Raw genomic sequence first — 17,939 nt, 5'->3', positions numbered from 1 at the left:
GGGATCTGTTTTACTACCATCAAAACACTTAAACATCATTGCCATGTAATTCTCCTACTTAACGTTGTGCGTTGGTTTTGTTGGCTTCATCCACAAGCATATACTCTGCCTGGTCTTCAAAGCCTAGACCTGCTCTACTGCAATCTATTCACCCTTGGTTCCCACACTCTTTAGTGTGATCCCACACATGTGCATCTTGCCCTTCACAGACTCTTTGCTTGCTCCTGCTTGCAAGTCTGCTCTGTTCCTCTCAGGGAACACACACCCGTCATCCCTTCAACATTGTGATTTCGCCTGTGCTTGAAGACTTACTGCTTCCAGGATCCCCCTATTGGCTATTGCAGCTCACACTGATTTCTTGACTCTGAACTTCTACTTTACTTAGAGTTAGTTCCATGTGATTTATTGCTTAATTGCTTTCTGGTTTCTTTGTGTTCATAAAATATAAAATGTTATATGTTTGTTTTATTTCAGCAAAATTATTGTAAGCTCTAGTAGAGATAAGACCGTAAACTTCTATATCTTTCCCAACTGCAATCAAGAGCCTGTTCCAATCACAGACACATAATAGTTATCCAACAAATAGTTGGTGGATTGCAGTATTTTTCCAATCTTTGTCTCTTCTGGAAACTGCCTTCCACCACCACCTTGCCATTTATCTATAACACTTGAAAAAATGCTTTGCTTTATTTACCAAATTCAGAAAGATCTACTTTTTACCATTATTTAATCACCATGATACTATTTTTTCCTCGTCGTATTTCTCCTCTCACTCTTTTCTTTGATGTCTCTTAGAAATTACTCCTTCCCAGAGACACTCTTTTCTGGCCTCTCATGATAATTTATTTTCCTTGCCTTCCATTCCTTCCCAGCAAATTGTCCTCTCTGGGATTGCTTTTCTTGTATTAATACCTATTCATCAATTATAGGTTATTATTTTTACTGTTTCCTGATGTCAAAGTCCAGGATGGCTTTATCACCTCTGTGACTTACCTAATGCCTCCATATCATTCTTGTGACTCACCTAGAACCAAAAACAACTTTTTCATTTTCGTTACTTTATGAGCTCCTTTAGATATGAAAATCTAAGCATTTAGATAAACATCATCAAGTAGGTCTTAGAGCAGGGTTAGTTCTAGCTTTTTAGAGGTTTTGGTTGAACCAAAATCAGATATCAAATCTGAAAATTGTGTAATTTCTTTCCTATAGATTCTCAGATTGCCTGTTAATTTTAATGAGATTTACAGTATGTAATCCACAGAATACTTCACTGATGGAGGTTATTTAAGAATTAGTGATTTGTGTCCTTACTGGGTTTATTCAGTTAAAAAGCCACATATCAGCTTGAAGAGCCTCTTGCACACTATGATTCAGCTGATGGTTAAAATAGTGATTCTTTATTTCAGAATCTCTTCACATTTGTTGCAGTTGGGCCTAGAAGATGCTGAAAACTTTTTATGCTCTGTAGCTTCCTATATAGACTTTGGAGATTAACACACCTTCCTTGGAGTTGCTTCTGTGTACAGTGTTTGAACAGTCTACCTAAGAGCCAAAGAGGAAAGCAATTAAGCACAGCATGGGGGGAGCACCTCTGGAAGATGATGTCCTTATTCAGTATAGTGACTTCAGTAAGATTGACTGTGAGGTAGCTTCATGAGTAGAATGAGGAAGGAAAACATCTACTGTATGGTTGGAGTATTGTTTAACTTAAATCTTATGAACTCTTTGTCAGGAACTTTTTAAAAGAAATCTCACCTTTGCCTGTAAGGAAACTGAGGCACAGACAGGTTAAGTGATTGGATATGCCTTTTTTTCTTCTTCTACTGCCATAAACTCACAGGACCACCAAAGATTCCCCAGTAGAGCAGCAGACAGTCTTGCAAGCCAAGAAGATAAAAAGTACCCTCAAAGCTCCCCCAAATCTCTGATATCTCATCAGAAAAAATCATAATTCTTATTTGAGCAATGATTGCATTACAGATAGGATTACAATGATTGGGATTGCTGGGTCAAATGGTAACTCTACTATTAACTTTTTGAGGAAATTCTAGGCTGTTTTTCAATGTGGCTGTACCGTTTTACATTCTCATCAGCAGTATATTAGGGTCCTGATTCCTCCACAGTCTTGTCAACACTTGCTATTATTTGACCTTTTGTGTAGCCATCCTAATGAGTGTAAAGTAGTATCTCTGTGGTTTTAAATTGCATTTCTCTGATGGCTAATGAGCTCCAACATCTTTTTATGTGCTTGCTAGTTATTTATCAATCTTCTTGGTAGAAATGTCTACTCTGAAACTTTGCCCACTTATAATTGTGTTGTTTTTTTATTATTAAATTGTGAGTGCTCTTTGTATATTCTAGATTTGCATGTCTTCTCATGCAAATGATTTACAAATAGCTTTTCCGATTCAGTGAGTTGTCTTTTTACTTTCTTCATAAGGCCCTTTGAAGCACAAAAGTGTTTAATTTAGATGAAAAGTCCAATTTGTCTATTTTGAAAATTTCTGTGCTTGTGGTGTCATATCTAAGAAAACATTCCCAAATCTCCAGTCATGAAGATTTATCTCTGTGTTTTATTCTAAGAGATTTATAAGTTTCAACTCTTTTGCTTTTATTTTGATCCATTTGGAGTTAGCTTTTGTATATGGTGTGAGGTTGGAGTCCAAATTCATTCTTTTGGATGTGGTCGCCGCACCATTTGTTGAAAAGATAATTATTTCTCCATTTAATGACTTTGGCACCCGGTTGAAAATCAATTGACCATAGGTAGATGGGTTTATTTCTAGACTTTCAATTATATTCCATTGATCTGTATGTCTATCTTTATGCCAGTACCACAATGTCTTTATTATCACAATTGCTTTGTAGTAAATTTTGAAATTGGAAAGTGTGAGGCCTCCAACTGTGTTCTTCTTTTTCAAAATTGTTTTAGTATTTTGGATTTCTTGAGTTCCTACATGAATTTTAAAATTGGCTTGTCAATTTCTGCAAAGAAGCCAGCTAGGATTCTGATATAGATTGCAATGCATCTCTAGATCAACTTGGGGTATATTGCCCTCTTAGCAATATTATGGCTTCTGATCTGTGAACCTCAGATATCTTTCGCTTTTTTAAAGATAGTCTTTCATTTTATTCAACAATATTTTGTTCTTTGCAGAGTATAAGTTTTGCGGTTCTTTTGTTAAATTTACTTGTATATATTTTACTATTTTGATGTAAACGCAAATGTAATTTTCTTAATTTCGTTTTTTGATTGTTTATTACAAGTGTATAGAAATGCAATTGATTTTTATATATTGGTTTTGTATCTTGCAACCTTGCTGAACTTGCCTCTTAGTTCTAATTGTTTTTTAGTGGATTCCTTAGGATTTTCTTTATACACTCTCTTTCATTTTATAATCTTACTTTACATAAGTAGAACGGTCTTGACATAAACTCCTGGAAGCATGTGACAGTCATTTGCTTTAAGGTTTTGATGTCAGGGTCTCCTGGAGTTCTGAATCAAAAGAACTTCTTTGGAAATACAGTCGCCATTTACCTCCCAGCTGTGAAAAGCCAAAAAAACCCAAACTAGGCTGATCCTCCTGTGTTGACCTGAGGTCATTCTGTGCCTGTCAAACCAAATAACACGTTCAATCTTTTGTATATTTTGAAGACTCAGAAACCCAGAAATTTTTAGAACCTCTTTCTCACTCTAATTAAAACCTACTGCTCTGTCAATGGGAAAGAATGAGCCCAGACATTCTGAAAACCGTACAAATGTGTTTACATTTTAGTGGGGGCTTCCTGCATCTTTAACTTCTTCAAATTGACATAGGTAAGATCTTGTGTAATAGCACATTTGCAAATATGCAGATTCATTTTCAAATGAATACAATCTGATTTAGAGAATATTAACTGACTATCATAGTAGACTATGGATAATACTCTAATAATTAATTACAGGTTAACATTTTTAAAACTCAAAGACTATGATTTAAGCCACATTATGCTCTACTTTAGCCTAATACAAGGGAGAAATTTGGAGGGGGCCCTCCTACCTTTCTAGTCTCATTACTCCCAAATTAGAAACATTACCAGCCTAACACTAACTGTGGGGTCTAAAATGAAGTTATTTTGGCAGCCCTAGAGTTTTCTTGTCTCAGTTAACAGAAGATTGGCCTTTGTGCAGGTTAAATAATCAAATCTTAGAGGAAATTGACTTGCTTTTAAATTATCTACAAATGTTAGCCCTTAAAAGACTATATAGCAGTATATATTAGCTGTTAACCAATCCATGTGAAGCTGATGGACTTTGTGATTCAGTGGATAATAAGCATTAGTTTTTGCTGCTTTGATCTTATGTTTATCAATACAGACCAAAATACGACAGAGAGAGAGATAGACAGAGAGATAGAGAGAGAGAGACACAGAGAAGAAAAAGAAAGTGTTGAAAAAGCTTAAAAGTCCAACACTTCAAAGCTAATCATTTTGTTAAATTGTTGATATTACCTTGATACTTGATATATTCTGTTAGTGATTTTATCATATGGGTATTTAGAAGCTCATTTCATGTAACTACTTCCCGCTTACTCATCCCATTTACTTTTACATCCATTTATTACTTATATACCATTTTGACCCAGATAGCAAGGAAATGTGAAAACATTTACAAATCTTGAACTTTTATAGTAAAACAACAACAACGACAACAACAACAACAACAACAACAACAACAAAAAACCCAAAAAACCAGGGAGTTCTGGTCCCAAATTTCCAAAAAGAAATTATAAATTAGTCTATAAGAACTGATTTTCAGACCAAATAGTACAGTATAGTAGAGCTATAAGCACCAATGAACAGAAGAAACATAATCATGTATCACATCACTCAGCAAATATACTCTACTAGAAAACTGGTGAGATCTCAGCTTTGACTACCACAGAGAGCAGCCCATCTGCTGCAGTCCAGTAAAGAACTGTGTAATTATCTGTGATTAAGTCCTCCTTTCACCTTGGTGATTGCAAGAATTGTCAGTGGGGGAGAAAGATCCTATCCCAGTTTTACTCTAGACTCAGGCTCTTTAATCATATTGTCGAGTGACTCCTGAGTATAAACTAGCTTTTGAACACTTTGGGTCATTTTTAATGTTTTGATTTGTTTTCATCATTGCTTGCCATTTCAGTATGTGTCATGTATGAGTCAGTCAAGAAGCAGCTTTTCCACTTAGCAAACAGAATTGTGAAAAAAATATACATGGTCCACTTTCTAGGAAGTCTTGTAGCAGCTATTGTTCAAATTAGAGTATTTTTTCTCTTAATGTCTGATGTTAATTCCCACAATTAAGATAACTTTAGTTTGTGGAATGTCATCAGATATTAAAGTCTTACAACATGTCTCCCAGTTTCTTCTAGGGCATCCCTGGAAAGTTGAAATAACAGGAATATGTCAAAGCTATATGTATTTAATTTGAAGTTTTGGAAAACTATGGCTTAAGATACTGCATATGCTTTCCATATGAATATGCAAATTATCCTATGCATGAAAGTCTCTGTTATATATCATATTTTATACGTATGCTAATCTGAATATATATGTATATACCTTGATGAATTTTTTTTTTTTGAGATAGAGTCTCTCTCTGCTGCCCAGGCTATAGTTCAGTGGCACAATCTCAGCTCACTGCAACCTCTGCCTCCTGGGTTTGAGCAATCTTCCTGCCTCAGCCCCCCAGTAGCTAGGATTACAGGCATGCACCACAATGCCTGGCTAATTTTTGTATTTTTAGTAGAGACAGGGTTTCACTGTGCTGGCCAGTCTGGCCTCGAACTCCTGACCTCAGATTATCCACCCACCTTGTCCTCCCAAAGTGCTAGGATTACAGGCATGAGCCACTGTGCTCGGCCTGATGAATTCTTATAACAATTTAACTTACTTTAAACCTGACATCTTAGGTAATGCATCACTTTGTTTATATAAAATATATTTGGTATATTTCCTGATGTATTAGTCCATTTTCATGCTGCTGATAAAGACATACCCAAGACTGGGAAGAAAAAGAGGTTTAATTGGACTTACAGTTCCACATGGCTGGGGAGGCCTCAGAATCATGGTGGGAGGTGAAAGACACTTCTTACATGGTGGCAGCAAGAAAAAATGAGGAAGAAGTAAAAGCAGAAACCCCTGATAAACCCATTAGATCTCGTGAGACTTATTAACTATTACAAGAATAGCATGGGGAAGACTGACCCCCATGATTCCATAACCTCCCCTGGGTCCCTCCCACAACACGTGGGAATTCTGTGAGACACAATTCAAGTTGAGATTTGGGTGGGGATACAGCCAAACCATATCGTTCCACCCCTGGCCCCACCAAATCTCATGTCCTCACATTTCAAAACCAATCATGCCTTCCCAGCAGTTCCCCAAAGTCTTAACTCATTTCAGCATTAACCCAAAAGTCCACAGTCCAAAATTTCATTTGAGACAAAGCAAGCTCCTTCTGCCTATGAGTCTGTAAAATCAAAAGCAAACTAGTTATGTCCTAGATACAATGGGGGTACAGGTATTGGGTAAATACAACCATTTCAAATGGGAGAAATTGGCCAAAACAAAGCAGTTACAGGGCCCGTGCAAGTCCAAAATCCAGTCTGGCAGTCACATTTTAAAACTCCAAAATGATCTCCTTTGACTGCAGGTCTCACATCCAGGTCACGCTGATGCAAGAGGTGAGTTCTTATGGTCTCAGGCAGCTCTGCCCCTGTGGCTTTGCAGGGTACAGCCTCCCTCCTGGCTACTTTCATGGGCTAGCATTGAGTGTCTGCGACTTTTCCAGGCACACAGTGCAAGGTGTCAGTGGATCTGCCATTCTGGGTTCTGGAAGATGGTGGCCCTCTTCTCACAGTTCCACTAGGGAGTGCCCCTTTAGGGACTATGTCTGGGGGCTCCAACCCCACATTTCCCCTCTGCACTGCCCTAGCAGAGGTTCTCCATGAGGGCCCCACCCCTGCAGCAAACTTCTGCCCGGGTATCTAGGCATTTCCATACATCTTATGAAATCTAGGCGGAGGTTCCACAACCTCAGTTCTTGACTTCTGTGCACCCATAGGCTCAACGCCATGTGGAAGCTGCCAAGGTTTGGGGCTTTCACTCTCTGAAGCCACAGCCTGAGCTGTACACTGGCCCCATTCAGCCATGGTTTGAGTGGCTAGGGCACAGGGCACCAATTCCCCAATCTGCATACAGCATGGGGACCCTGGGCCTGGCCCATGAAACCACTTTTTCCTCGTGATGGGAGGGGCTGCTGTGAAGGTCTCTGACATGGCCTGAAGACATTTTATCCATGGTCTTGGGGATTAACGTTAGGCTCCTTGCTACTTATGCAAATTTCTGCAGTTGGCTTGAATTTCTCCCCAGAAAATGGGTTTTTCTTTTCTATTGCATAGTCAGGCTGCAATTTTTCAAAACTTTTTTGCTCTGCTTCCCTTATAAAACTGAATGCCTTTAACAGAACCCAAGTCACGTCTTGAATGCTTTGGTGCTCAGAAATTTCTTCCGCCACATACCCTAAATCATCTTTTTCAAGTTCAAAGTTCCACAAATCTCTAGGGCAGGGGCAAAATGCTACCAGTCTCTTTGCTAAAACATAACAAGAGTTACCTTTCCTCTAGTCCCCAAGTCCCTCATCTTCATCTGAGACCAACTCAGCCTGGACCTTATTGTCAATATCGCTATCAGCATTTTGGGCAAAGCCATTCAACAAGCCTCTAGGAAGTTCCAAACTTTCCCACATTTTTCTGTCTTCTTCTGAGCCCTCCAAACTGTTCTAATCTATGCCTGTTACCCAGTTCCAAAATTGCTTCCACATTTTCAGGTATCTTTTTAGCAACACCCCACTCTACTGGTACCAATTTACTGTATTAGTTCATTTTTACACTACTGATAAAGACATACCAAAAACTGAGAAGAAAAAGAGGTTTAATTAGACTTATAGTTCCACATGGCTGGGGAGGCCTCTGAATCTTGGCGGTAGGTGAAAGGCACTTCTTACACGGCAGTGGCAAGAGAAAATGAGGAAGAAGCAAAAGCAGAAACCCCCTGACACGAGGAAAAAGTGGTTTCATGGGCCAGGCCCAGGGTCCCCATGCTGTATGCAGATTGGGGAATTGGTGCCCTGTGCCCTAGCCACTCAAACCATGGCTGAATGGGGCCAGTGTACATCAGATCTTTTGAGACTTATTAACTATCATGAGAATAGCACAGGAAAGACTGGCTTCCATTATTCAATTACCTTCCCCTGGGTCCCTTCTACAACATGTGGGAATTCTGGGAGATACAATTCAAGTTGATATTTGGGTGGGGACACAGCCAAATCATATCACTTGACATTTTATTTACTGTTTTCAATTAGAGAAAAATAAAACATTCTCTCATAGATAGGCAACATTTAGAAACATGTTCCAAATCTGTGCTGTAATTACAACTTTGATAATTGTCCTATCAATTTAGTTGCTTTGATGAGGCTACCCCTGGAACTTATTAATAGGCTTCTTGTCAAACTACAAAAAAGATGCTTGTTTTCCAGGAGAGCAACTATCTGGTAAATCTAAAAGTACATTAAATTCTTCAGGTACAAGTATCCAGGAGCAGAGAGAGAACACAACCTAGTTCTATGCTAATAAAATAGGCATTTTCTCTCACTGAATGCTATGCATCCCCCGTCTGACTCTAAAGGTTGTACTGTGATTAAAAACTCAGGAAGAACTTTTATTATTCTCATCAGAGGTAAAAAGGTAGCTTTACGATACCCTCTGGGTAGGAGCTTACACAGCCGGGCCAATTAAATCATGTTGAGAAACAGCAACTAAGCAAACTTGCCTATTTGATTTGCCTGATTTCCCATGTTTGCTGTGATCAGTGGCTTTCTCTTTTGTCCATTCCTTGGGTTCCTGATTTGACTTTCCCTCTAGGCATTAGATTTTATCTTTGGAGGCATCCTTCTATGACCATTCATTTTTGGACCAAGCCTGGATTTACAATTCTGTTACTGGCCCAGACTTCATTTCTATCCAGTTTCATTCCACTGTGCTATAGTTTACAACATATAATTTGACTTATAAATAATTCCTGACTATGGATTTAAAGACTGAAAATAGATCAATAGAAACTTTGAAAATGTTAACATCTTCATTTCTTTTCTCAGTGTGGAAATAGACAATGTTTAGCTTAAAAATCTGTATTTTTTTTGTGAGATATGGTGTTGAAAGACGTATTCCTGGAATTTATTGTTGAGGAGAAAGCCTGTTGCTATCTGCCATACCTTGGTTTACTTTGTACAAAATGAGCTTCTTTTTAAGTAATGAGCTTTTTCTATGTTCAGCTTAAACTGCTGTCTTAGACTCTTCATCAGAGTTGCCCGCTCTGCCTCATTCCCCTTTTTGCTCACGTGCAGTTTTTCACATAAGCCTGGGAGGCAATTGGCATCATATGTACTTTGCTTTGTTATCTCCTGCTTCACTGCTGACTGGGTACCCAGTCTGCTCACTTTGCTTCTATCTTAAACAGGTTGAGACATACCAGAAACTTAGTATCAAGTTATGTATGTTGTAAGTTAATTGAGTTCCTCTTGTTGATTAAAATACATGTCTTTAGAGCAGTGTTTTCCAGAATATTCCATAAAACAGATTTGTGTACAAATGTCCCTGATTAATAATAGAGGGTTGATACATGGAAAGGACAGAAGTTTGGACATTTAACTTATCACATTTGGTATAGATTGGGTGTTAATTATAAGAGATTAAAGGCATACTCAATTCTATAGTGTAAATGCTTCACTGTATCATTAGGTTTTTGAGGTGAGCAAGGTAATGTTCGCATTAAACAATTATGATTTAGGAAAGCTTAGATAGTTATTTTTTAGAACATAATTTAAGTATTTTTTTTCCTTTTCTCATTCTGTAATAAAACAATAATTCTTGCTGAATAAAATGACTGACCACACATTATCTTAACAGATTAATTCTTTTAATCCTCACCTTAAAGTAACTCAATTGATTCTGGTTAAATCTTCCTTTTTTCATCGGAATTACAAAAATCCCAGTGGTAATGTTTCTTGCAATATGTTTTATAAAAACTTTATTTGGAAAGTTTGAAAAATTTCTACACATAATTGAAAAGATAAGTTGGGCACAGTGGTGCCTACCTGTAGTCCCAGCTACTCAGGAATCTGAGGCAAGAAGGATTGCCAGAGGCTAGGAAGTTGAGGACAGAGTGTGCTATGATCATGCCTGGGAAGAGCCACTGCACTCCTGCCTGGACAACTTAGCAAGACTGCATCTTTTTTGAAAAGAAAGAAAGAAGGAAAAAGAAATGGCATTGGGGATAACGATTTAATCAGAGTAGTAAAATGATCATTCTATGGGTATCAAACAAATAAATGAAAATCATATACTTCAAGTGAATTAAATAATTGATATTCTGATATAAAGTCAGATTTAACAAGAGTTTCTACATGAAAAGTTCTGTAAGTAGGTCAGAACTGATTTACTACTAATAAGAGAATTCTCTTTGTAACAGGCCAGCACCTACTGAAGCCTTTCTTTCTTTTAATACAGCAAACATGTTTGCTGTTTAAAACCGGGAAACTAGCTACCCATGAAATCATGCTGCCATTTTTTCCTCATTAGCCCTTTGGTCTGGTCTTTCTTGGAGAAGTTGATGTTCCCCAATAGATAGACAAACAGTGCAGTTGGAGAAGCAGAGTTTTACTCAATTAATTATATTTATTTGCCCTGCTGTGGTTGGCCAATCACACTTCTTACTTAAGAGGAATGGTAGTTTTGCCTCAAGGTAGGAGTATCTCAGGAAATGCAGGAAACTAAGGTAACACAACTAATATTCCAGCTGTAATAACAAGTCCAAGGGTTCTACCTCTCAGGGAAAACTATTGGCACACTGCCTTCTTTACACTTGCAGCCCTTTCAGGCCTCAGGCAAGTGTTATTCTGAGGTGAAGGAGGCTGTTCAGGGTGATGTAATTTCTCCGCCTTTCTCCATGTTGCTTTGAGCCAAGTCTACGGTGGGATAAAATCCCTGTTTCAGGCAGCAGCCATCTCTCCAAAGCTTTGTAGCAGAGTTAGCTTTATTTAATGTGTTGTTAGGAAGGATGGGGGATAAAAGAGACCTAGCTTCTTAATAAGAACTTGAAGTGCCATTCATTTAACAAATCTTATTGAATACATACTATGTAACTGGCACTGTGACCCTTATGCTTTTAAAATTTATTTGGAAGGGAGACACTGTGAGAGCAGGGAGGGGGAACTTTTTCTTTGAGTGTATTGTTGTATTTGAGATTATTGTCCTTTGCCAGACTAGATAATTAAGAATAAAAAGCTATGTTCACCTCTACCACGTCTTTCAGTCAGGTGAAAGTAATTTCTCTCTCCCTTCTTCAAATAGCTCTCACTGAAATTTGGCCTAGTTTCCTCAATAGCAGTTTTAGATATATAGTGAGAAAAGCTGATATGTGTGCTTTGGCCATTTTCCCCATGACTAATTTTTCTTGTTTTATAGTGCTATCGCCCACTCAGAGAAAGTAATAGCACTATTCATTTTAAACAATTGCTTGTTACATCTGGATTTAGTCAGATGAAGATCCAAATCATGACAGCTCTTTGGATCCCAGTTGTCTAATATATCACAGAATCAGAGGTCAGCCTCAGTGAGATGGAAATAGGACTCTCAGCTATAATAGTGGGCTATCAACATTTTAACTTTCTGTTTCAGTTTTCATTTCTCCTCCTGCCTGCAATATGGGCTTAGGTATTCTCTAATTCTGCCTCTGTCTTTGGTTACTTTTGCTCACATGTGAAGAACATAATTTAATTTGTGTTGAATTTATTTCAGCAAATTGTTATGTTAGTTAGCTAAGTAAAAGTCCAATTTAACAAACTCTAAAATTTCCAGAATCTTTCATTGTAACATGTTAAATGATAATGAATATACCCTCTGCTAATTAGACTTGGTAATAAAAAAAAGCAACTGTCTAGCCTTTTCTTGTTAATCAATCAGCAAATTAAAAAATCTGTTTAACCAATCTCACCACTTTGGGAGGCCGAGGCGGGTGAATCAGGAGTTCAGGAGTTCGAGACCAGCCTGGCCAACATGGCAAAACCCTGTCTCTACTAAAAATACAAAAATTAGATGGGCATGGTGGCAGGCGCCTGTAATCCCAGCCACTTGGGAGGCTGAGGCAGGAGAATCTCTTAAACCCGGGAGGTGTAGGTTGCAATGAGCCCAGACCGTGCCACTGCACTCCAACCTGGGCGACAAGGTGAGACTCCATCTGGGGCCCGAGCAGGTGGCGGAGCAGGGTAGTCTTTTCTCTCTCTCTCTCTCTTTTTTTTTTTTTTGATACAGAGTCGCGCTTTGTCGCCCAGGCTGCATGCAATGGTGCGATCTCAGCTCACTGCAGCCTCTGCCTCCCGGGTTCAAACGATTCTCCTAAAAAAAAAAAAAAAAAGTATCTTGACCTAGTTGAAGCCCCTGCTAGCACTTGGGGTGTCTTTGTAAGAATTAGCAAAAAGTGCTCCCTCTGCACAGAGCAAGTGAAACAAAGGCTTTCTCCAAAGAGGCTGGAGTTTCTCTGGCTGGCTGAGAGGGAGGCGACCTAGGCCCTCCCTACGCACTGGGCCCGGTGCTCCTGTGCAGGCCACAACCTTCCTGACCATCATGGCAGCCGTGTTCCTGGTACCGGAAGGCAGGAAGTAGAATTCCGTACCGCTCTGAGCCCTTCACATCTTCACATTTCTGGAGGTTTTCTTATTTTTATTTATTTTTTTTATTTAATGGCGTTAATTCTTTTTGTTGGTAGTTATAAATGAGAAGGAAAGCCGGATAATTACTATTTGATTTTAGGATAAACAAAGTGGAATAACCCTGGTGGCAGTTCAATGCAGGGTTTCCCTTCCAACATGCAATGTTAGGAAGCACATAGCAGGCTTTTTCCTTAAAAAAACAAACAAACAAACAAAAATTCCTGGATAGTAATCTAAAGAATCACTCAGAAGGATTTCTTTATTTTTAAGAATGTATTATAAAATGTTATTATCAAATGACTGATTCTATGGCCAATGCACACACACACACACGTACAGAATAAAACTTCTCTGGTATGTGTTATTTATGATTATATATTCATAATTATAACGAAGCTAAGTCACCATTATGTTTTCTGCTTTAAAGTATCAGAAGCTGCTACCTTGCCATGAAAAAGTATTACATGCTCCTCCAATTGCTCCCCCACTATATTTATCCAACAGGAAAGGAATTAATAATAAAACTTTGGGCTTTTTTTCCCCTCTTCTTTTTCCAGGTGATGTGTTCCACCTTACTGCCCCTAGTAAATTCACCTTCGAGGAGGCTGCAAAAGAGTGTGAAAACCAGGACGCCAGGCTGGCAACAGTGGGGGAACTCCAGGCGGCGTGGAGGAACGGCTTTGACCAGTGCGATTACGGGTGGCTGTCGGATGCCAGCGTGCGCCACCCTGTGACTGTGGCCAGGGCCCAGTGTGGAGGTGGTCTACTTGGGGTGAGAACCCTGTATCGTTTTGAGAACCAGACAGGCTTCCCTCCCCCTGATAGCAGATTTGATGCCTACTGCTTTAAACGTAAGTGTTTGATACCTTTTTAAAAATTACAGATTTAAAAAAAATGCTTCGAAGCATGCATTGATGTTCAACTAGCCGTTGGAATGGATTCCATGTCTTGCAGTTTGTGCACGGAATGGAAACAGTTCAGTGATTTTCAAAAGCAAGCAAACTGAACAGCAGTGATATGGTTAAAACCACAGGAATTTTGACAAATGGATTTTTAGAGGGGTGATGAAATATCAGGTTAAGCTTTGACTGTGCTTTGTTCTGTCCAGAGCCACAGAGCATATTTCTGAGTATTTTATATTAATTGCAGTCCCTAAATTTTGCAATTTGCTTATTGGTGCTACAGTCCTGAGGCCAAGTGAGGCTGAATTAAATCCTTAAGATTGTTTATTTTGTCTTTGGTATTACTCTCTTTCTTTGAGATGGCAGAGAATTTAAATTTCAGTAATTACAGGTGAGTACTTGAAGCTGACATGGATACTCAAAAAGTCATAACTAAAAACGAACTATACTATCAATAAAAATCTCCATTTATTTCAAGTAATGGAAATTCATGCCTTCTAATCATTCTGTAATATCATATTGAAGTACAGTATGTGTTCTTTGCAGCCTATAACAGAGTATCTTTAGTTAGGTTTACTAATTAACATTGTTTTTTTAATAATGTTTCTTAACATTCATAATTATTTTAATTTTCCAGATGTCCTCAAATAATGATAGCAATAGTCACATGATAAAGTATCATAATTGTAGTATGCAAATTAGAGCAAGTAATCTAGCATCTCATTGGAATATTTACTGAACCATCTGTACTGTGCTAGCTAAACAAAGATCTCCCAGAATTTTGGTGACCTTGGGTATGTCCAAGACAAAGTCAGGTTATGTTGAAACAAATTTGTAAACAATTTTGACTACATTTCCAATGTATCTTGTTATAGCAATATGTCACTAAAATGAGTACAAAATGTACTAGCTTATTATATAATTGATTTCTAGAGTGAACTACAAAGGCATTTTTAAGCAACCAAAAAGACACAGACTGTGATGTTGTAAGTGGTCAGTAGAATGGATGTTCATGCAACCCAAAGGTTTGTTTTCACACTTTTATCGCCTAGCTAAGAAGCCTCTGCTTGGATCTCCTCCCTTAGACTCAACTTTCTGAGTGTTAAAGCCATGTGTTGTGTATCACCTTCATACAAGCTGGTCAATCCATAAAGGCTGTAGAAATGCTAGCTTTTGTTCTCAGGCCCTGAAACAACAGAATTCTTCCTTAATCATTTTCAGGAAAACAACAATAACATAAACCTTATCTCTAAAAGTAGACAGATGTACATTCCTTTAAGCCACATTGTCACAACAATGATTTTTCAAGTACTTCAGGCTCTAAAATCAATTTTACATTACGTGACTGACATAATTAAGGCGCAAAATCAGATTGGTATGCTGTGGGGAAGGCGTTGGAGAGGTTAAATTAGGGAAGGAGTAGAATTATCCAGCCTGACTTCCTTATTTGATATTTTCTTGTGCTTTATTAATAAAACTGGCACTGGAAAACTTTTAAACAACGTTTTTCGTCTCTCTGTGGGTAAAATTTAAATCAAAGCCTGTCTATAGCCACAAAGACTATTATTAAAGAATTTATCCTGATGTGTTTTAAATTATTTATTTAATTGAAAAATACACGTGAAATAACAAGGTACTTATGTTTAAATAGAGTAACCACCTACAAACATCTGCACAAAATTCAAAAAATGTTTAAAAGTTTATATTCATTTTTATCTCTCTAATTCATTTCATGTATATAACTTGTAAGTATAATGGATTCATATTTTGCTTTTTTTCCCACCTAAGCATGTGGCTAGATTCTTATTTATTTCCTACTTAAGATGTTATTATATTCAGAATTCATTCAGCGCATAGAAGGTTAAAAGAGTTTAGCCATATAGAAGCCTTTCTTTTTTTTTTTTGAGACGGAGTCTCGCTCTGTTGCCCAGGCTGGAGTGCAGTGGCATGGTCTCGGCTCACTGCAAGCTCCGCCTCCCGGGTTCACGCCATTCTCCTGCCTCAGCCTCCCGAGTAGCTGGGACTACAGGCGCCCACCACCTCACCCGGCTAGTTTTTTTGTCTTTTTTAGTAGAGACAGGGTTTCACTGTGTTAGCCAGGATGGTCTCGATCTCCTGACCTTGTGATCCGCCCACCTCGGCCTCCCAAAGTGCTGGGATTACAGGCTTGAGCCACCACGCCCTTCCTAGAACCCTTTCTTAAACCACACATAATGCCAATAAATTTTCTAATTTATTTTTCAAACTTTTTTTTAGTGTGTGTCTATATATATATACACACATATATACACATATATGTATATATGTGTATATATACACATATATGTGTGTGTGTGTATATATATATAGACACGCACACTTTTTTTTTTTTTTTTTTGAGATGGAGTTTTGCTCTTGTTGCCTAGCCCAGCGTGCAATGGTGCGATCTCAGCTCACTGCAACCTCCACCTCCGGGGTTCAAGTGATTCTCCTGCCTCAGCCTCCCAAGTAGCTGGGATTACAGGCATGTAGCACCATGGCCGGCTAATTTTGTGTTTTTAGCAGAGATGGGGTTTCACCATGTTGTTCAAGTTGGTCTCGAACTCCTGACCGCAGGTGATCCACCCATTTCGGCCTCCCAAAATGCTGGGATCACAGGAGTGAGCCACTGCTCCTGGCCTAGTACATATTTTTAAATAATTTGAAAAATATTTTCGAAATGACTTAATTGATGTCCACCTTTCCCACATAGTCAAGTAGTGACTAAAGGGTAAAATTTGTAAGAGTCATGGCCTCAGCTACAGTTCCAAAAGTGATTTCAGAGATATACAGCTGGCTGGTTATGTAGAGGAATTTAGAAATATAACCATATTTTTCTTGTTTGCTTCCACCAAATGTAGAAAGTGTTTTTTAAGTCACTTGGTGAATGAACAATGCCAAATCTTACTTTGCTTTTATTCCCTTTACCTCACAAAGTCACTGACTAAAACATTCACAACAACAGATAGAAAATATAAAATTAGGCTTTATTTTTTTCAAATAAATTTGAAAAGTAGGCAAAGTAATGTCTTTGTAAGATAAAGTTTTCCTGTATATCTTCTCCTAATGATTAAACAATTTAGCATATTTATTTTTTTGACTTCAGAATTTAGCAAGTTCTGTGAAAGTTGGAGAGTTATACAAGGCTTTGAAAGATCGTTTCATACATCCCCAAACTTAAGTGAATCAAAACCATTCAAGACTCATGATAATCTCTCACAGAATGTTATTAATTATCTCCAGAGAGGGAGATGGAACATGTTTCCTAGAAAACTCATTCTAATATTCCATGACCTTCACTCTCAGATAATTTTTCTAGTTAAGTACTTTGCATTTGAATTTGAACCCATGTTTTCATTTTTGAGTTGGAGACCAAAATCTGAATAACAGCCCTTTCTATTGTTGATCACAATTGTTTATTTTTCCCTCAGCATCTTCTCCAACTGAAACAATTTTCTTGTTTTACAGTTTCAATCTCCAAATTTCTAATCATTGATAGGTTCTTGCTTTGAAGTTTCATCATTGATTTTCACATTCCTCTATTTATGATTAAGCTTGGAAATCAAAATGGTGGTCTAGAGAAGGCTACATTAATTCCCACCACTTTCTATCCTATCCTATATACTCATTCACTGTTAAAATTGGCCTGCCCTTCTAACCTGTGGTTAATTCATTATCTTTTTTGTGTGTGCCCTAGTTCATAATCTGACCACGTGTCAAAACTAACCTTTCCCCAATTGGTATATTACAAATGTTTCCTGTTTATTGAATTTGAATTTGTTAGCATTCCGTCTCTCATATAAATTTAAAAAGATACTTTGAATTGTAATTCCACTGCTCCACTCTTTACAGTTTTCTAACCATGTTTACATTTAGTTGTGTATAACAAATTTAATATAGAAGAACCAAGTTAAAATTAGTCATTTCTCAATAATGTAGATAGCATGGGAATGAGTTAAATTGACTATCATGCTGCTAATAGGGGTTTTAAGTTTTATTAGGAAAATCTGTCTCATGTCTCACAGCAGAAGCAGAGAAGATGGCCCATAGGACAAAAATGCCATAAGTACAGTGATGTGAAACATCTGTGGGCAGACAGCTGCAAAGGTTGGAAAGGAACTTTTGTGGGAAAAGAATTGTGTTGATTTATGTTGGCTTCCTCAATAATAAAGTTGAAGGAATACTGGTAGTTTTCCAGAACCAAAACTTCTCCATGTGAATGCACC

General features: G+C 37.9%; 1 protein-coding gene across 3 annotated transcripts in view; it reads left to right on the top strand.

Annotated features, from left to right (window-relative positions):
• The window catches only part of VCAN (versican), a 112,048-nt gene that overhangs the window by 27,262 nt on the left and 66,847 nt on the right, over positions 1-17,939 (top strand). For all 3 annotated transcript variants that reach the window (XM_030927136.1, XM_030927135.1, XM_010385637.2), the window contains exon 6: positions 13,351-13,644. In XM_030927136.1, coding sequence (XP_030782996.1) covers positions 13,351-13,644 — 294 coding nt within the window. The remainder of the gene's footprint in view (positions 1-13,350; positions 13,645-17,939) is intronic.

This window comes from Rhinopithecus roxellana, chromosome 3 (assembly GCF_007565055.1).
Source record: "Rhinopithecus roxellana isolate Shanxi Qingling chromosome 3, ASM756505v1, whole genome shotgun sequence".
NCBI classification, from domain to species: Eukaryota; Metazoa; Chordata; class Mammalia; order Primates; family Cercopithecidae; genus Rhinopithecus; species Rhinopithecus roxellana.
This window is presented reverse-complemented; position numbering and strand designations above follow the sequence as displayed.